We start from the raw sequence: 21,823 nt of genomic DNA, 5'->3' as shown, positions 1-21,823 counted from the left end.
CGTAATACATATTCATATGGAGAAAATGTAGCTTACCACAGGAAAGAAATATCTGCATAACTCTTTGAGCCTGGATTTTTTCTGTGCCCATGGATTCCTATTGTTCCTGATTAGTTAACAGTTATATTTCTGAGACAGTCAGTTCAGCAGCCAAAAACTGGTTCCTGTTGATCCCACTGTCCAGTCTTTTTTATATTCTCTCTTAGTGTTCTTTTAGTCTCGGGTGAAATATTTTCTGTTGTCTTAGCTCATTCTGTAATAAACGCATCACAACTCCAGCACACACAGTCAGTCAGAACTGGCAGTTTCTCAACTCCAGTAAAGTCGGAACTGCATGAAGGCTAAATTACTTCTGTCCCAGGAGACTGATTCTTTGAGGTCAAGTCAAGCTCATTAAGGAGAACAGAGCATGGGGAACTTTGTGCTGGAGTCTTTCAGCTATACCTATCATGCATAAATGCTTTGAATTCTCTGTATTATTTCTTTTATGTTATTTCTAGAACTATGCTGTCCCTTAACTATTGCATTACCAGTGTTTTTCTGTGACAGCCATGTGACGCTGTCAGTGAACACATCCAGTAAGTAAGCACAGTCTAATAAACAGGGTATACAATTGGGTTTAGGAGACTTGGATTCTCTGATTCTGACTCGCTTTATGAGCCTGGGATGATCACACCTCCACCTGCACCACTGTTTCCTGCTGTAGCAATTTCCATACCCTGCTGCAGTTCAGCCGTCCATTGCAGCACAGGACTGTCTCACACTGCTGAGTTTTACAATGTTGAGCATAGATAAAGACACCACAGTTCTGTATGTGACAGTAACAAGGTCAGTGTCAGACTGATGGTTAAACCTTCATGTATGTTCCTTTTTCTTTTCCCCTGTAAATGTTTCCATTACTGGAATGGAAAACAGCTAGATTGCTTTCCTCCAAACAAATGAATAGGTTAGTACTGTCAGAAGACTTCTCTAGCAATTCGAGGAACAGGCGTGAAGAAGCAAAATAAGTAGCTGTGCAGTCTGTTTCCTTGTTGCACCAGAGTCATTATTTAAATGACCAGAGTCTGCACCAGAGTCATTATTTAAAAAAAAAAAAAAAAAGATTAAAGTGCTCAGATTCACTGAAACTCAAAAGCTGTGATAGAAAAAAATCGTTTTTCACTCTTGCATCCAGTGGTTTGTTTGCAGAGAAAAGCACTTTCCAAATGCTAGAAGCCGTGCTCAGTCAAGAAACTCCATAATCCTGCAGTCTTCTCCTTCATTTACCTCTTAAACTCCAGTTCCTCCTCAGGTGACTTAACACTTACATTGTATCATTTACAAGACACGGTGAAGATTTAACCTCAATGTCTCATGTTCATAAAAACATATTAAGAACTGCCCTGATTTGAAAAGTGATCTCAATGTTTTGTCAGTTCTCTACTTTTCTCACCTGGTGGGCACAAGAGAAATACTTCTTCCCTCAAAGCTCTCAAATACACATCTGACCATTACCACTTTTTTTTTTTTTTTTTTTTTTTTAAACAGAGTCGGTGTAGATCCAGATGAAGATATGAAAGCAGAAGCTGCAAACCAGGTATGTTATGATTTCAGATGTATGTGCTGCATAAACCTGAACCACTCAAGGAGAACATTTGACAAAGAAAGCATTATAGCTGGAAAATTTTTAAACCAGCAAATTATAAATAAAGAGAATCACAGAATCACAGAATTGTAGGGGTTGGAAGGGACCTCCAGAGATCATCGAGTCCAACCCCCCTGCCAAAGCAGGTTCCCTGCACCAGGTCGCACAGGTCGGCATCCAGGCAGGTCTTGAACATCTCCAGAGAAGGAGACTCCACCACCTCCCTGGGCAGCCTGTTCCAGTGCTCCGTCACCTCACTGTAAAGAAGTTCTTGCGCACATTTGTGCAGAACTTCCTATGCTGCAGTTTCCGGCCATTTCCCCTTGTCCTGTCTCCACTCACCACTGAAAAGAGTCCGTCCTCACCATTCTGCCCCCCACACCTTAGATATTTATAGACCTGGATCAGGTCCCCTCTCAGTCTTCTTTTCTCGAGGCTGAACAGACCCAGTTCACTCAGCCTTTCCTCATAGCAGAGATGCTCCAGGCCCTTCACCATCTTCGTGGCCCTCCGCTGGACTCTTTCCAAGAGATTCCTGTCTGTTTTGTACTGGGGAGCCCAGAACTGGACGCAGTACTCCAGATGAGGCCTCACCAGGGCAGAGTAGAGGGGGAGGATCACCTCCCTCGACCTGCTGGACACGCTCTTTTTAATGCACCCCAGGATGCCATTGGCCCTGTTGGCCACAAGGGCACACTGCTGGCTCATGGCCAACCTGTCGTCCACCAGGACACCCAGGTCCCTCTCTGCAGAGCTCCTCTCCAGCAGCTCATCCCCCAGCCTGCATTGGTGCATGCAATTATTCCTCCCCAGATGCAAGACTTTACACTTGCTGTTGTTAAACCTCATCCGGTTTTTTTCTGCCCAGCTCTCCAGCCTGTCCAGGTCTCGCTGAATGGCAGCACGGCCTTCAGGTGTGTCAGCCAATCCTCCCAACTTCGTATCATCAGCAAACTTGCTGAGGGTGGCCACTATCCCCTCATCAAGGGCATTGAGAAGGAACTGCAAATTGTCTCTATAGTACAGGGTACAGAAAAGGAGATGTATTTCATGAATATTTTGTAACTAAAGGTGTTAGAGAGCTTTGAAGAAAATTATAAAGCAGTGCAAAGATATCCTGAGAATTCTGACAAGCAGAATAGTAGAAATGTAGCCTTCATAAATCCAGCTATTTATCACCTTCCAGATGAGACTTTCTGGAAAATGCAACATTTCAGAACAACTTTCCATTTCCTGGAATAAAAAGGGAAAGCGTGCAATGTTCTGTCCCAGCAGGCCAGGTTTCTGAAAATATTTTTAACATAGAAATCTGTCTGTGTTCTGAACATAAAAACTTTAAACTAAAGGAGCTTGGTGAAAAAGCTCCCAAAGATCATCTGCCACCCTCCCTATTTTGTCACATCTGTATAGAATTCTTTCAGACGCAGCATTGTCTGCAACTGTGACTCTGTAAGAGTCAGTACACATAGAGGTAAGGTGTCCTTTAGCATCCTAAGAGGAGTAAGGAAAACCAGCGTGAGACTTGGCAAATTCTCACAGCAAAAAAAAAAAAAAAAAAAAGAAAAAGAAAAACAACAGATAAAAAAATCCTGTTCCTGTTTCTGGGTAATACCATCCCAAGCATTCCTTCAAACTGCCTAACTGCAACTGAAATTACCCAACAATTAGAAAAATGTACATAATAAGTTAGGGCAATAAATGAATGAGAGACTCTATCCACATGGAAATACATAAAAAATATTATTAGACTGAACATCTAAACTTTACCCACTTGCATATATCAGAAGTCATTTAGGGTCTCAGCTTTCACTGAGCTGAATGGAATTCACATGCCTAAATGTCCTAAAGTTTCTCTGAAAATAATAGAAAAAATTGATTCATATATGATCATATCTTTATTTTTACATCTCAGTCCCTAGCAAATGGCTGATACAGCACCCTGTTGCACCAAGCTGTGATACTGATATATTCTGATGCTGAAGGCACAGGTTACAAATATCACCCTCCTTGGTGACTTGGTAGTAATTCTTGCAATGCCTCTGCTCAAATTCTGGCTGAATACAGGACACACCACTTTTTTTATGTTGTTAACGTTTATCTATTCTTGCATGAATTTCAAAACCATTTAATTTCAGAGCTGTTCTCCTTTGCAGCAGTCACAAGCTATCAAACATAACAGAATGCTGAATTGAGTGGTATAAAATTGACCAAATGGTTTCTGAAAACTTGATTTCTCCAGAAACCCTGGGCTTCTAGTTGCCTCCTTCTTTTAATAGAAATGAAAATAATTGTTTATGAATAACAATAACATGTCAAGTGCCCAGCAGTGCCCTGTGAATCAACACCTATCTCTGTTGACAAAACTCAGGAACACAATTCAGGAGGTGTAAATAAATGTAACACATTTCATGCTCTGACACGTCCACAGCTGTAATCCTTACGGTGTAAATTTTATTTTGGAAAATAGCTTTGCTGCACTGATTTCTTCTACCCTATGGTCTTCTATTTTCATTTCTCTGAGTTTTTTGTATTCGACATCTCGATCTTTGACTGTTGCAGATCTCTATTGCATTCTCTGTAGCCCTCTTTAACTCAGTATCTATCAGAGTTGTTTGATCAATTTCAGGTTATTTATTTAAATTTTCTCTTTTTTCTCTCATCTTTTTCTTTTCTTTACTTCCCCTTTGTTGTCTTTTTGTTTTCCTTTTATGTCTAATATTTATCAATTATAATTTTTGTATTTATATAATATATAATGTTTTTATTTCATTTACCTACTTTACATTTTCTGTGTTGCATCTCTTCACAGTGAAACAAGTTGTTTTACTTGTAATAGCATAAACTAGAATACATTTTGGCTTTTCAAAAGTATTACTAGATCACAGTTCAATCTGAATCCTGCACAGCGCATATTCATAAACCTCACACAGAACTCATATAAGTAACATACCAAGTGCCACTGTCTTCTGTTGCCACTTAATATCTCAGCCAGATGAGATGTGAGCTGCCTGCCAGCACTTAGTGCCATTAATTAGAGCTTCAGGGGATTGTACAAGAAGGACTGAACCCACTCAAGAACAAGATATTTAAAAGCCAGCAAATGTGTGAGAAGTAAGCCTCTAGACTCCCCCCTTCTCAGCCAGAATGGAGAGGCCTCCAGATCTGCTGCCGAAATTTCTGTCCATCTCCTTTGTGACCAAAGTTCCCGAGTCCATGATGGCTTGAAACCGGACCCTACAGTTTTAAGGATCAGCACACTAATATTATTATCATCAGCCCATTTACATGCATGTTAAGTATTATGGGAAAATAATTTTTAATGTGTTCGATTAGAATAAAAATAATTAGATAACGTGGTTTAAAACTGCATGAAGAAAAGCATTCCTATTACAAACAAATCTAACTTCCAACAAAACAGAAACAAGAAGAAAATATCCTTTAGAGGACTGACAGTCCCATTCCTAATTCCATCATGCCACTGGTATTAATGTGATGCCCAGAGCAAGACGAAACTAGCTATTTTTGCACAGAAGACTCTCACAAATATATTATTTAAAATTATGATTCTCAGTAAAATGACAGCCCGTCTACCTGTGCAGGGTATCCCAGAATTAGTTTACAGCATGAAAAACAGTATTTTGAGTCAGTGTATTTTGGTGCTTATGACTGCCCCTGCTTTTCCAATATTTCTGTGATCTTCTCTCTCTTGGAGAGCAGCACAGAAAGCAGTGTCGTGATTATTAGAATACCACAGTACCTTCAAAAATGACATTTGGTTAGGCATACAGCATCCGAGCTTGTAGGAGTAAACTGAAGTAATCCCACAACAGCAATTAGATCAAAATGTCATTTTATTGATCTTAGAATACAGTGCTTCTCAGCTGCTTAATAAAATTGGAATCATTAATAAAACTAAATGCTGATTCCTCCATCAAGTATACAGTATAATGAGAAGTGTGTTATATGAGCCAAATTGCTCATGAACCAATTTGAGAGATGACATTCCTGTAAGAGAGGCTTTTCAGATTAGGAGGGGAAAAAAGTACAGTAAACTGTTACTGGTTTGACGTATTTTTAATATTGGAACTTCACGGTTTTTTGTCATAAAAACGCATTTCACTTTTTTATTTGCTTATTTGCAGACTGCATGTAACTTGGATAAAAATACAACCAAAGCAGAGAGCGCGTGGCTGTTCAGAGTTTGGTATGTATTTGATCACAGGTATCCTTTTCTGTTCCAAGCTGCAGGTGATAGTTTCATTACAACTGGCACTTTCATAATACCCCAAACTGGTTTACTTTCAGAAACAAAAACTAAAGACGTTGAAATCAATTATACTTTTGTAAGGAGAAGAAATATTGAAAGTTCAAATACAAAGTTCTAGAGAAGTAGAGGAGTGCAGTGGTGAGGCTGCTTGTGAGAACCAGCTGAGATGCAAAGCTGCGCCCTACAGCAGGATTTCCAGGAAGCTCATACTTGATATTTCCTGGACTTCTGAGCCATTCTACATCCTTCCACATTCATACTGATGCAACAATACTGATTCTCTTCACACTCATGTTCTCTTACTCTTTACATCAGCATTAGTGACCCTCGCTGTCACTAACACCTGTGTAGAGAGATGATAAAAGCAACCATTCTGATTTACTGCCATTTGAAATTCACTCTGGAGAGGCTCTGTGTATGTCAGTGAGATCCCAGAATAATAATCATGCCTTAGCTATTAATAGAAAATAAAATGAATGCAGTACAAGTCCTGATAATTTCCAAGCATAGTAACTAAGGAGCTAAATGGGCAAAACTTTACTAGTAGTCTCCATTATTCAGTAGCATTTCTACTGATAATTCCTTTGTCCTGCACTAGTGAGTAGAAATTAATATTCCAGTTATATGTTTGTTTTTCTGTTATGATCTGCAATGAACTAAGATGAAATATTTCAGCTTCCTAAGAAAAATTCTAGTGAAGTTATCTTTCAAAGAGTCTTTTGACAGGGAAAAACAAACAAACAAACAACATGTATCTGGTTATAAATGATTGTATTGATCTAATTCATCTATCAGAGCAGCTTCAAGGGGCAAAAAGCTCTTAGTATTTTCTTAGAATAATTACTTAATGATACTTACAAGTCGTAAGTAAATGCAATATAAAGCAGGAAACATGCTTAAACGTTAATGCTGGGTACCAGAATAACTGACTTTAGCTACCATCCAGGCCTCTGTTTTTTCAGAAAGAAAAAGCCTGTGGTTGTGATTTATCTTAAAAGCTGTAGGTTGAAAGAGATAGATGAATGGGGTGGGAAGGAGAAGGAAAAGAATAATTGTGCTCTGAAAATGAAATAAGAAAGCAAAAGGCAAGAACTGGACAAAGGTATGAGTTAGAAAAAAAGAATGAAAGAGACAACAAGGGTAGAACTACAAATCAAGGGACAGAGGAGGAAGGGAAAGAGAGAAATCGATATGAAATAGTTGGACAACAGGGCCTGCAAAATGAAAAGAATGTGGAATTCAGAAGTGAAAATGATGGTCTTTACTACTGTCTTCCCAAAGGTTATCGGTATGGCAGAGATCTTAAATCTTCGCTTCTGACATTTTATCTAGAAAGTGATTTTGAACCTGGGTTTGTAATGCTTTTTTTTTTTACAAATTCTAGTTTCTAACTCTTTTGCATTTCAAGAATATATTATAGTAATGTGATTTTTTTACGAGTCATAAAAAGAACGCGTTCTTAAGTATCAACTTCTTTAAGTCATAAGCTTTCTTCAAAATTCAGATGTTCAAATGTTACAACCACACCTTTATCCTAAAATGTATTTCTATTACAAATCAAACACTTCGAATTTTACAAACAGAGAAAATGTATATCCATACACAATAACGGTTCAGCCCACTAATGCTGTGACTCACAGCACTGAGTGTCTCATCAGTATGGCATTTTTAGAGATAACACTCTTTTTGTGGAGACAAACTATCCATACAGATTTTCTAGGTTTGTTTTTCTCTAACATTACAAAGCTGTGGTGCTAAATTTAAAAGAAGAAATTGTCATGTAACACCATGTTTGTGTCCATAAGATTGCACGGAGAATTATGATATGGTTTCCAAAGATAAGACAGTGAAAAATAACCATCTATCTGGAAATATACTTTGAAAGTGTAGATGATTGTAACATTTCTATAGTTAGGAATTTCCTCTTAGGCATTAACACCAATCTGCTGACTTTTCTGGCAGTTACATCTCTTACGCCTGTTTATTTTGTGGCCAAAAAGCAAAAAGGAGGAAATGTCACTGAAGAAGCCAAAATGTGGTGCTGTTTTTTGCTGTCATTCTGAATGATTTTCACTTACTCCAGTCGATTTAGATGGTGACAATGTGCCAGACTAGGGTAGAATTAAAAAAAAAAAAAAAAAAAAGACTTTTGAGGATCAAACTTTATATTTGTTCCGAATAAAACAGTAGAAGCCTTATCCAGAGCCAGCTGGATTCAATAAGGATTGTTTAAGCAAGTATCTTTGAATCAGGTATTGACACCTAAGAAAAACATACCATTCTCTAAAATCTAGGCTAGGACATTTTTACACTGGAATAAGAAAAATGAAGAGAACATTTAAACCATCTTAAGTAAGCTCAACATATGCTCTTGGAATTTCATCTCAATTATTTAAACAAGTAAAATGCAAAACAAAATACTTGGTATCTGACATTGGGATAATTCCACTGAATTTATTTCGGCTTCCTTGTTTTTACAACTCAGAGTAGGTTATCATTTGAAGCTGTGATATACTCCTAAGGGCAAGTGGAGATGTGAGGAAAGCAACACAAAATACTTCATGAATTTGTTTTTAGGAAACAAACAGCACAATACACATACTTTTGTATTGTTGTTTTTTCAAGGCAGATGCAGCCAAGTTTAGCTAGTGAATAAGTAAGTGAGTGGGAATTTCATCTTGTAGGGACAAGACCTGAGTACGTAAGGGCAGAGCTCAAACAGGTGGTGAGCAAAGATTTCCCAACGCATCCCACAATGAAATTGTAACTTTAGTCCCAATTGGCAGCAATCTGCTTTAGCTCTTCTCAGTCTTCTACCTCTTTACTTGCTTATAAGCATTGCTGTTTTTTGCTGCCTAATCTCTACCTGTCTAGAGTTAGAATTCTTTTCTACAAAGGCCTTTATTCCTGTCACAACCTCTTCCTTAAAATGAAGGTAAAATGAATCTAAGAATGTACTGTAAACAGCCTTTACCTGCTTCTCCAGCTACTTTGGACTAAACTTATTCTGCTATTCTTGGTTTGATATGTTATTACACAAAGCTTCCTTCTCTTTCTGTATTCATGAAATCCTGACTTCCTCACAGGGGGTCATTGTTGCTCTCACTGATTGTTCTGTAACATCAGTCAGGAAGGTGACTGCACTGCTCTCCCCCTTCTGGTGGAGCACTTGCATTAAGGAGAAAGTATTTGGGACTCCTACACTGAAGTACACAATAAAGCAATAAAATATGCAGAAATAACTGAAACTGAAGATGAAAAAGGGAACATAATGCTCTGCTAAGATTTTTCCTTCCACAAATGCTCACCTTCTTCATAACAAGAAGCTTATATCATGTTGCAGGATAATTATGTGAGCTTACTCATCATACTCTAGCTTGTCCTGAGAAGAAATGTCTTACTTTATAAAAGGAAAATATGTGCAAGAGTATAATAAAGTAAGAAGGAAAAGAACAAAAGATGGCTTCACATGCTCTTAGGTTTCAATTAAGAAGTGTTAAACTGCAAGAGATAAGCCTTGGTTCCACCTACAGCCAAGTCTGTTCTTTTCTGGCAGTGGGGTAAGATGGAACTGTGTGCTGTGATCATCTAAGACCGAATGAGCAGAGCTCTGCTGCTGCCTATTTCTGGCAGGCATGATGACTGATAAGAGGTTAGGCAGGAATCAGTTGGCAGAGGCGTACTGCAGGTATTGCAGTGACACATCTACTGCATCCATTGCACTGAGCTACCAAGCCCGCACAGGAGCACAGCTGTCTGGCTTCCTCAAAGCTTTGCTTTTTGATACCCTCATGCACACGGTCACAAATAGAGTAGTGCAAGGGGAGGTTTCTTCTTCTTTTCAGATTTCTTTTGACTTTGAGGAACTAACATTCGGTTATGCTGAATAGAAACAGGAGTCTGGTTCTGAGTGAGGCAATTCTCCATGTAACAGCTGCCAAAAATGTTTCTACTTGAACTGCAGCTGTCTGTCCTTCAGATGTGCACTGTTTAGTTAAAGAAAAAGGTTGTTTGTGTCCTTTATGCTCACCTGAAATCAATCAGCCAAAAGGAACTGTGTTATTTGTAGACTTCAAAAGTTTCTCCTCCTTAACTTATCGGGGCACCTAACTTTGTATTTCTGCTGTCCTTTGTTACACAGATAAAACAGCCATAATGGCTGCCTATGAAGCAAGATAAGTGCTTTTCTATGCTTGTGAGAAAATGGAAAAACTACCAAAGGCAAAATTCCATTCCAGGGTGAACTACCAATCAAATTAAAATTCAGAATTTTGTGACTTTCAAATGAATTTTTCTTAAGGGATAACTTACCACTGTCATATTAGAGACAGACATTTTGGAAAGAAAAGGCAAGAGTCTGTAAGCAGGCACATGCATACCATTTTCTTTTACCTGCTGTAGAATTAAAGCTTTTTTCATTACTGCCACTCTGTTTTGATTCTTTTATCACTGTGGTAGTAACAGTAAAATGACACCCAGTGGCCTAGCTGTGGACCAGGAGCTTATTTTGCTGGACAGCTTCCAATCTGAGAAAAGACACCCCTCTCTGAGACTTCAGTCTCATTACCACTCAAAGAAGCATAGAAAAATCAGTGCAAGCACATTCAGGTAGTTCACAGAAACAGTAATGTAGGATTGGCTATCAGAAAAGGTAGGGTTCATAGCAGAGAGATGCTAATCAAGCACAGGAATCTGTTTTGCAGATTTTACAAGCAGATAATAAAAAAATCTGAGAGTAAAACACAAACCCCAGCTGAGGGATTTTAGTGGACATCATAACACAACAATGACACAAGAGCAGCTGACTAATCATAAAACTTTCTCAAATGCTACAGACTTGAGAAGGACAGGAAACCAAAGGACATTTTAGTACTAGCAATAACTACCTGAACTTAGTTCAAAACTTATTAAAAGAGAGGATTTGTAAGCATCTGATCCACTGTTCTTTTCTCTTTCCTGCCCAAGTATTTTTAAATGAAAGTTCAGGGGAGACATTATCGCTTCCCATAACTACCTGAAGTGACGTCATGAGCTGGGGTTGGCCTCTTCTCTCATGTAACTAGTGATAGGACTAGAGGAAATGGCCACAAGTTGCACCAAGGGAGATTCAGGCCAGACCTTAGGAAATACTACTTTTCTGAGAGAGTGGTCAGGCCTTGGAATGGGCTGCCCAGGGTGGTGGTGGAGTCACCAACCCTGGAGGTGTTCAAGGAACGTTTGGATGTTGTGTTGAGGGACATGGTTCCTGAGATATATTGGTGATCGGTGGACAGTTGGACTGGATGGTCTTGTAGGTCTTTTCCAATCTTGGTGATTCTATGATTCTATGCATCTATTACTAAACATAATTAAACTGCCAAACAAAAAGTTAACTAGAAAGAGATTTAAAAAAATTGTAGTTCTTTTACATTATTTGATGCACGTTCCTTTTCACCTTCCCACTGCAAAAGACATACATGAAAACTATTTGTAATAGTTTCCTGATATTTTTATTGCACAATATGAATCTTTTCACTCACCCTTTCTCCACCATGATCCTGAAGGAAGAGACGAGCGGCAGGACTTTTGGTTCCACAAAGTATAATCAAAAGGATCAGAAGTAAGGAGCTGAAGTTTGAAATTTTTACTATTTAGGTTTTTCATCCTGACACTGAAACTCATACACTGTGCAAAGACCTATTTATATGTTCAGAGCTGAAAAATATAGCAAAAAACAGGCTAAGTACAAATTTGTAAGTGACAAAGGAAGACAATAGAAAGATGAGATGAGATTCTTTTCTGTATTCTAACTTTATCCCTCCAAGCAATACAAAATAACATACAAACTAAATAATTCTGGAAGCAAACTGTTATGGGTTTATTTTCTTGTTACTTCAGTGGTAGCAAATGCATTGTTAAAAGGCCTTCGTACTTTACCTTGTTCTTGCCTATAAAGGAAGAAGTAGAGAAGCATGGGAGAATGGGATTTCAAAAAATCAGTGTTCAAAATAATGATTAAACAGTGCAGGCACGGTACGAGTGAAAAAGACAAGCATGTCATTGCTACTGTGATTTGAGAAAAGGAGAAGTGCTTTTGTGTGAAAAGAGATCCACAATATCCAAAAAAACATTTTGTGAGCTGTTATTGAGTCCTTGTTCCCATCCTTCAGGGACATTCAGGGCTAGGTTCTATTTTCTGTACGTTGTGTCAAATGGTCATTGATTTTTGAAGGAGTTTTGCATGGTTTCTAAGGCAGAATCTGGGCTTCAGCTTGTTCGAAACAACTCAGTGTAGAATCATCTGCTTTTATATGTAACATCTTAGCTCATTTGACATAGAATACCTTTTGTTTTTCAGCTCAAGGGCTTCTCTCAATTTCTGATAAGAGGAACCACAAGCGAATAAAAAGAATGTTTCACAGAGCCAGCAGCCCCAATATAAATGTATGAGTATATATTGCTCTCTTTCATGTGAAAATATATTAAAATATGTGAAAATCTACAATAGCTAAAAAGTATTCATTCCACAAGAAGTTCAAAATTTTAAAAGCAAAATTATTCATAAACAAAATATGACATTTTAATCTTTCCTGTATAAAACAGCTCTAAATCTCATTATAAAAGCCAAAATGTTATTTCTTCAATGGTTCTGAAAGGTTTCCAAGGCTCATCAACTGCATTGAGACTAGCAGCCCACTGAGTAGGTCAGAAAATGGACAAAAAGTCAAAGTGAAACTGAAGATTCTGGAATCTGCCTTTTGCAGGGTGCTCGGCACTGGCTGTTAATGTGCCTTTCACAAAGGAGCAGAGGGAACGGGAAAGAAGTTAAAGCTCCTGCCTAGTGTTCTGCCAGAGCTTTCTGTTTATCTTGCTTCGTTATGTCACTTAACCAGTCCTTCAGACACAGAGATAACGTCTGAAGGTTTTTGACTGGCTATGACCAATTTCCTGTTCTAGCAGCTGAGATTAAGGAATCCCCTTGTCCTCAGGCACCAGTCTACTGTGTGCCTGTTGGTGAGCAGTCCGTGCCCCAGCCTAAGCAATCTTTGCCCATTCCCAAGAGCTGAGACACTCGAGCTATTCCTCCTGGAATTACCAAGTACTTTCAAGTCCCACCACAAGCACACAGCACTACATACAACCAAGGCCCCTGTCAGACAATCCAACTTGCAGAACCACTTTCATTTCTCTGTTAATCTGTTAATTTCTCTGTTCTCTGTTTTTTTTTCAGCTGCATTAAGCCACTGCAGACAATTGTAGCATGTTAAATCTTGACAGCATCAAGATTTTAGGCTTTAGTATAAAAGAAATTCAGCAAATACAGTAACAAGATAGAGCAAAGTTCAGAGGATTTCTTTCACAGGCAAACTTTATGCAAAAGTATTATATTAATAGCTGTAGTCAAACATTCTAGCACAGACACAATTTACAAGTGGAAAAATTCCTACTTTAAAGAAACACTTTGCAGTTCTGCAGCTTCCTTCTACCTGTATAGCTGTCTGTTACATTCCTATCAAGTCAAAGTACAGAACTTGAAGCAGCTGCACCAAAGTTTAATGTACTGAATGGAATCCCAGTGTATCCACCAGAACAAACTGCTGCTCAAGCTACCATAGTATCTACTATAGTAGAATTTACTGATGGATATTGATTATTATTCCTTGTGACAATTTTTAATTCTATTTTTCCCTCCCCTTCTCACTCCGTTATTACAGTATAGTGTAGCATGAACATAGAAAGAAGCAGAAGAATAGGCTTTTATCAGCCCACTCAAGCATGAAATTACAGTTTGTTGGCTGACAATACACAACTGTATAGACGAGACCTAAATATGATATAAAAGTACTGGAAGCTCATAAGATAGACATAACCATAAGTTAATTCCTTCTTCCAAGGCTCCTGCTATTTCATTTACAGCCTTGAATGCACAAAAAATATTTTACATTACATCTAAAGCATTTTCAAATGTTTTTATGCATGTGTATCTTTCACTGTTGCCTTCCCAGGCACTAAGCATATATCAGGATGGTTGAATGTGCATGCAGTGCACACTGCATATGTAATACCATCTATAAATGGTACTTCTTTTATAGCAGCAATTGTCACAGCAAGATGTTGCTAATTATAACATTACCTAAGCAAGAAATTGATACTCCTTCCTAGGAAGGGTCTGTTATTAATGTTAAATCACAGCAGTATTGTTGTAAAACCATGAGACTATAAAGGAATTCAAAATAATTAAGGTTATTACCAGGAATGCCAATGGGCAAATTAATGACAGGCCACGTATTAGAAAGTACTGTTGAATTGAACTCTCTTACGGAAATCTATTATTGGGATGCAAAAACCCAAGGGCATTCACAATGCCTTCAGAGGGGGATATGGATCAGACCCTCAATAGGCCTTGTTTGGAAGCTTTGTCTGTACACTGGCATTTTTCCCACTTCAGTGGTTGCTGTTGAACAGGCACTGTTGGTATTGGCTCAAATAGCTGTGAGCTGAATTCAGCCATTTCAGCGTCCTCAGAAACAGAAACACCAATAAGGCTAAGCAAAAGGACAAATGATGGGGGAAAAAAATCTAAGAACACTCCAGCAATCAGTGATTCAAAATAGTGCAATTCTTGACAGCAGAGAAACTCAAGAGCTCTTTTCTATTTTACGATTTTGAAATAGGTGTCTGATTCACCATAACATGTGCATCATCATGCATTCAAATGTATGGTTAATCAACCAGTCTTAGCATCAGTGCATGGCACTTCTCAAAGGGATGCAGAGGGAAGGTGGAGGGGATAAATCAGAAAAAATAAAATATTGATTTATGGCTGACCGTAGGTTTGCATGAGGTGATGAAGCATTACATTTCATGAGTTCACGACTGTCAAAGGATGCATACATCCAAAACAGGAGAGAGAAAGGTGGTCTTCTGTCTTAACACTGTTCTAAGAGCTTCGAGAGTACAATGAAAGTCAGAGCATATAGCCAAGAGGAATACAGCCTATTAATTTACCTGCCTAAAAAAACTGGCAGAGCCCTACTGAAAATGAAGGTTAACCTTTCATTTTTCATAAATACAGTCCTAGAACTCAGGAACCTCTCAACTTCTATAGGTTCAGGTCATCCTAATAGAGGGTGGTGGACTTCATTTGAGTAGCATTTGTTTTATAAAACAAGCATCATTCCTCCCAGCCAAACATGTTCATGGCTCTCCTAGTGAAGGCTATTTGACAAAACTTATCATCCTGACCTTCACTGCACAATGGGATCTGCTTAGTTTCTCAGCAAATACAGATTTGACATTTACATAAACTTTTACAGGGTCAGATGAAGAAAATCCGTTGACAGTATTTTCTAAACTTTATCAGTAGATAGCTAGTTGTCATTGTCTATAGGTCAAATTGAACTTTAAGAAAATCTGCCTCAGATCCAAGCAGAGCACTGGTTCTACTACCATAAAACCTGCATCACAGCCAGTATCACAACCACAAAACCTTTCACTCTCCATTCTTAGTGGTAAGGGGAATAGGAATATGCTATGACTCAAAGAATTTGATCTGTGGTAGAGCAGAAGCCAATTCTTTTATTCCATGAACACTGTTCTTTCTACTACTGGAAAAAGGAGTAATTCCTAAAGGTGGGCAGTAGAGGACTAGCTGGCTGCACAGAAGATTTTCAGGTGTTCTCCTTCTATGTCACAGCTGGTAACAGAAGTACCCAGAGGTAGGGGAATGATAATTGATTGTAGTGCTAACTTTCAAAGAGCATTTGTTTACCTAAGGGACAACAAAAATCACATAAAAAATGTGCAGGTTCAGTGTTTGTGAGGCTGCTGTTTCAAAATGTAAGAGATACTGTCATGGAAGGTTAAGAAATGATGAAAGTATAAGTGTTTTATCTGCTAAGTTTGATCAGATTTATTTTTTTTAACTTCATGCTACCTGATAAAAAAAAAAAAGCTTTAACCTGTTAAATATGTATTAATAAGTTACTATAAAGGATGTTTTATTTTTTGAGACCATTAAAAAAAAAATTGGTCTTCCATGTAATTGTGTAATAGAGACACAATCAGGCTGTGAATGGAAAATCTCTCACACAGTCCTTGAAGTTCCTGAACAGTGGTGATGGACTTAAAACCATTGGCTGTCTATTCACTAGAAATGCATACAGTGTGTTCTGGTCAGTCTCCTAAAAGCAACCTGATGATTTTTCTAACTGATTCTTTACCACATTGTTGTACTTCCAGTACTTAATTTTGGATCCACAAGTAGAGAAAAACAGTTAAAAATTGAAACTTTTCTTTATGATTCTTTGAAATAGGGTATTTTTAAAATAATGCACTGAAATACATCTTTAAGTGCTTAAGCAACAGGAAACAGTTACTTGTAAAAGATTCAGGAATAAAAAATTATGATCAGATCTTTTATTATAAACTTTGCTCAGTTCCACCTATTTCAAAGAAAATCCCCCACTCTTGCTTTGCAGTGTAGAAGTGCTTGCTTTGCAAGCTGTAAGTAGATCAAGAAGAGGCTCCTTCCTCGCTTCACTTTGACACATTGTTGAGGACCTGTGGTCTGAGCTGAGAGATGACTTCAGCTGTGGTTCTAACATCAGGGTAACAGCAGAAGCTTCAGGGCAGCCTGTTAGTCTCAGTTTATACCAGTACAGGAGAAGCTGTTGAAATTTACAATCTTCAAGCCTTTCATCATACGTCTTTGACTTCAGTCTAATAAGAGCCTCATTCACAAACCTTCCATGTTCATGTCCACTCTTTTCTAAACTAGTTGGAAGGGAATTCTCTTCCATTCGACATGGTTTCAAGCTGGATTCCTCAATAAGAAAGCATGAGGGAAGCAGATATTTCCTCAGCTGTCACACTACTTTACCTAGCCTTGGTCATGAGGCTGCTTGTGCTGTCTCATTCCCCAACAACCAGCTGGCAGCTGGGGAGGGGGAGCACAGCCATAGAGCACAGAAACCTGATTTGCACTTTAACTGTCAACAGAACATTTAAAATCAGTTTCAGGAATTTTGAAGCGTACTGATAAACCCTAATATTTTCAATATGACTAAAAAAAGGATTGATAGACTCTTTAATAGGGAAGCACAGACATGGTTTTTACTCATGAAAAGCCCAGTATGACTTATTCAAAACCTGATTCTTCATTAAAGATACAGAAAAGTGCATGTCATAAATGGTTAAGGTTTTGAAATTCTTTGTGGATTATTCACTGAAATTTGCATCGCTACACAGCACAGACTATTTTTGGATTCTGCATAAATAGAATATCTAATATAGAATTACATTATAATGAAATACGTAATAATTCAAGTACTCAAAGAGTTCTTCATGTACTGCAGGCATCCAGAAGTTTCAAATGCATAAAGTATGATTACATTTGCTGCACAGATGACTGCATATTAGGTTTGTTCACAGTTAATTAAAACTCAGATTGAAAAAAAATATATATGCATGTATATACAGTATGCTAAGACATAGTTAAACTGCTGTTAATATTTTGTATTATGGCCAGTGGGAAACTGGCAAATAAAGATGGGATTGTTCTAGAGTGCTTGAACCTTACAGCCAAATCAAAGGCTGGTACTTTGTGCTACTCAGAAAATGCTATTGGCTATGAAAACGCAGATAAAACAACACTGGATCTGATTGTTCACAGGTTGCTACACAAATTCAAAGAGAAAATATAATAAAACATAAGAATAGTATTTTTATCTGCTAGTACTCAACTCAGTGAAAGCTTAAATTGTAAAATATAAGAAAATGATATTTTAAAAATAAGAATAAAAATTCTGTGAAAAATAAGTATAAAATACATAGGCACTCCATTTGAACATTTTCAGCGCTCTTTTCCTTCACTTTTGTCTCAGTTATGTAGTGGTTATAGCTCAGTTATGCAGCTTCAACAGCACTGCCGCACCGAAGGCTGCTCTGTATCTTGTCTGCTAGGACATTCTCTCAGGAAACAAAAGCAGTTGATTCAATCCCTCTTGGGCCAAGAGGAACCAAAGATCCTCATTTTCACTTCCCAGATTTCAGCTATTATGTAAGAAAAGGCCAGTAACCCACCTGGCAGCTGAGATTTATTGGTTGAGTTAACTGCTGTCTCGATGAGTTAGGCTTGGTACAAGGACACCTAACTTATCATGTCACTTTGGGAAATAAGGCATAAATGAAATACCTCCACAGTCATCTCCAAACCACAGTGATTCCAAGGTGTCTGCCTCCTTGGTGCCTCTCTCCCCAGCCGCATTTGCTTCTTAGTGTGCGAAGGGATATGATCAGGAACCTACAGAGATTTCTAGCTAAAAAGGCAGGCGTTCTCTGGTTTGTTCTTAACAATGCAAAAACTGTTCTTAACAGTGTAAAATGCCAGCTCTCCTAATATTAATGGATTATGTAGCTTCCATTAAGATAAAAGGTAGCTGAAAATTACATTTTCGTTTAATTTCTTATATGCAATAAATACATCTACATGTCTGCATTTACAGCAATATCCCTCATGACAATCTGGCAAAAAGCATAAATAAAATTTGGGGTGTCATTTTATGCATAGAGTGGTAAGATCCACTCAATATAAACAAGCAAAAATGCCTATGCAATTCACTAGCAAGCAGGCACATGCTTTTCCTGCCTCCATGTGCAAGGCAATTGCAATGTGACAGCTACACTGAACACAAGAGCAGTGCCAAGGCTGAGCATGCATCACCTGAGCGCACATGGAAGGGAAAGACCGAGAGGGTATGCTATGAAATACAGTCAGTAAGCTGTGACAAATAGCCATGGATCAGATTGTGTTGGAAGCTCAGGGCAACTGCAGCACACATTCATGGGCCTTCTCTGCAACTCCTCCTAATATTCAACAGCTGAAAGCAGCTTCTAGGACCTCCCCTGAAAAATTCACACTAACCTAGGGTGGGGAATTCCCCCCCAGGAGAAGCCTCAGCAAGACCTTGATTCCCTAAACCTCCCTTCCTCAATATTTGAAGCAGGCTGGGGAGACACAGCTGTGAGGCTGTCACTACCAAAAGATATTTTCTCCACAAACTGAAAGGGGTATATATTAAAGAAAATTCAGATTCTGTAGAGCAGTTAATCAGCTGCAAAGCAAATAGCTATGACTCAGTTTATCACAAACAACAACAGAACAGGAATTAACATTAATAAGCTAATGCTTCATCTGATTGTGTTCTTTTTTTTTTTTAATCTTGTTTCTAATTAATTTTGACAGATTGAATTAAAATACTTATTTGCTTTGCATTTCTTGTGTATGGAGCCCTTCCTGATCATTTCCTCTCATAAGATTGCATGCTCTCAGCACCAGACTTTGTGAGCACTTTTTCTTTTGAACACTAGAGAACTAAGTGCTTATTTCCATTTGTTAAATATTTTTGATCTATTAAGAAGCTTCTGGTTTTTTTGGGAAGGCTTTTCTACTTTTTGTTTTCAGTTTTTCAGATGTAAAATCTTTCTTTGACTTAGATATAAATGCTTAAGTTCCCATTTTGGCTATGGGGCCATGCCCCCATATTCCTTTTGAAAAGCCTTCCTGTGTTAGTTCCATCACAGCAGCACAGGAACAGGCCTTCGATCCTTCTCTGTACTTTCTGTCAAAACACTTGCAAGAAACATTTCTGAAGCATTTCAGCTGGAATTAACAAAAGAAGACTGATTTCCTAAGGTATGCATTCCTTCTCCTGACAGAGTCAAGGAGACAAGCTGCTTCAGGAGAAAAATGACTTTTCTACCATCCTTTTCTCCTTGGGATGTATGAACAACTCTCATTAGCATTAATTTGGATTCTAGTTGCTTACTGGGGTGGGTGTAAGCTCCTCAGCAATTAAAATTTTTTAGAGCTACTGTGTGCAAAACTATAACCATCAAACCACGCTCAGAAGTAATTCTAAAGAGCTCCAGTCTATCACACACACTCAGGTTATTGGATTATTATGTTTCTGTACCCTACGTCTTAATACCTGCAGTTTTGATGACTGCTGTTACAATGCAAGCATTTCAGGAAATGAAAGCAGAAAAAGAAATCTTCTAGCAACAAATTTCACAGTAAATGGCAGAGAGCTTAGAAGGTCATGGGGTATAATGATTCCTCACAGATTTTCAGCTAGACCCCTTGGAACTTTGAATTAATTACATTTATAATAGTTGTGTTATCTGAGCATAGAGGTGAATTTTATTTATTGTTTATCCTGCCTATTTTACTTTCTATTTTAAAACTAGCATTACGCAAAATGTTATGAAAATAGCATACAGGAAACCTATATAGATGAATTACATGCAAAAGAAGCACACATTCACTGCCACTTTGTATTAGTGTCAATAAAACAACACATCATCTAAAGAAAAAGTAAATCAAAAGTAAGTCCCTCGGAATGAGTGCAATTGATATGATGCCTGACATAATTTAGCTCTTGCGCCAAACACTAAATCCAGCACAGATGGAGTCAGTTACTCTGCATTAACGCTGCTGTAACTGAGGGCAGAATTTTCCTGTTGATACCTTCCTGTTGTTTCACTGGGTTATGAAAACAGATGTGATGGTGGTACCAGGCAAGGATAGCACGTCTCTAACGGTGCATGGTTCAGCATGTGCTTTCAGTGTTTATCAATAACTATGCACTGGGAATGACAGCCAAGATTACATGCATGCTGCATGGTGACCAGTAAAGGAGCCCGAGCGGATCTATATGCAAGCTCTATTCCTTTTTCACATGCATGTATTTAAAAAAATAAACTATTCCTGCTCCCTTCTCACAGAATGGTTGGAATGGTTGTTGGGCCCCAGAACACAAACAAAAACATTAAAAGTAAGCTTAAATGAGCTTTGCTGGTACTGTAGTGATTGGTGTTTGCATCCCAGTCCTACTAAAGCCTGAGATGCTTTTCCATGGACTGCTCTGAAAGTTCAAGTAAACTCTAGCTGAGCACAAGGAATCTGAAAGCATCCTTCTCTAGAGTCCTGCCAAGCAGAGGCACAACCTTTTTGCATGTGCCTTTTCACAGTGGCTTCAAGTTCTACAACCCAATTAGAGCCCTAGTTGATCTAAGATGCTCTCAAGAAAAATCACACTAAGTTTTAACCTAATTTATACATACATTGCATATAAGTTGTGTGGACAAGCAGAACAGAGAGCAGGTGATGTAAGGAGATAGCACATATTAAGGAGAAATATTTCTTCAGACTGTGTATTTATAAAATGTACAGTCAATGAGAATAAAGTAAAAGCATCACTCAGCTTCAGTCTTCCCTTAGGATTCCTATACTATTAAATAATATATCACAACCAAATCAAAGGCAAATTATTACTGATATATTAGGCAAAACACAAGAAATCTAACATTTAAAGCTGTATTTGTTCAGTTATATTTGCTCTACGCATAGATATGATGGCATTTTAAAATAATGTGACCCAACTCTTTCTGAAATGCCAAATGATGCTAATTTACAGCAATGGGAAGGGAGGGAACCTGAGGACACTGATGGCTACGAAGTTAACTTGCAAATTACAAGCCAAGACCAAGCAGTGCAGCAATGCAAAGACAAAGTGAGACATTAACTGTGTGAATTGGGAACAGCCACCTTCTCAGAGGGAAGTTAACTCTAGAGGTTTGTAATTGCAGTTTCCAAAGAGGAAGATTGTTCATTGAGAAGTAAATAGATAATCACAATTTTTTAGGTTTGCATAGAAGCCATTAAAGATGAATCAAGCTTTGAACAATCATTAACCATCAATTTCAGTTTTGTGCTTCCCATGTGCAGAGGGGAGTTAATCATTTGTGTACAGGAGACTGTTTTGCTCTCCTGCTAAAGGGAAATTTTCACCATTTCTCTTTAGTACCTTTATTTACTAACTCAGGTTTATTTAAGATTAATTATCTAATGAGTTTCAGAGTATGTGTGCATGCAAAATACATGCATATAT

The 21,823-nt window shown here is 38.1% G+C and overlaps 1 protein-coding gene across 1 annotated transcript in view; it reads left to right on the top strand.

Annotated features, from left to right (window-relative positions):
- Nucleotides 1-21,823, top strand: part of SLC9A9 (solute carrier family 9 member A9) — a gene marked incomplete at both ends in the record, with an annotated part of 170,958 nt that overhangs the window by 116,660 nt on the left and 32,475 nt on the right. The window contains 2 exons of the mRNA XM_079539768.1: nucleotides 1,528-1,576; nucleotides 5,767-5,846. Of these exons, the coding sequence (XP_079395894.1) occupies nucleotides 1,528-1,576; nucleotides 5,767-5,846 (129 nt within the window). The remainder of the gene's footprint in view (nucleotides 1-1,527; nucleotides 1,577-5,766; nucleotides 5,847-21,823) is intronic.

Source organism: Tetrao urogallus, assembly GCF_951394365.1.
Source record: "Tetrao urogallus genome assembly, chromosome: 9".
NCBI lineage: Eukaryota > Metazoa > Chordata > Aves > Galliformes > Phasianidae > Tetrao > Tetrao urogallus.
This window is presented reverse-complemented; position numbering and strand designations above follow the sequence as displayed.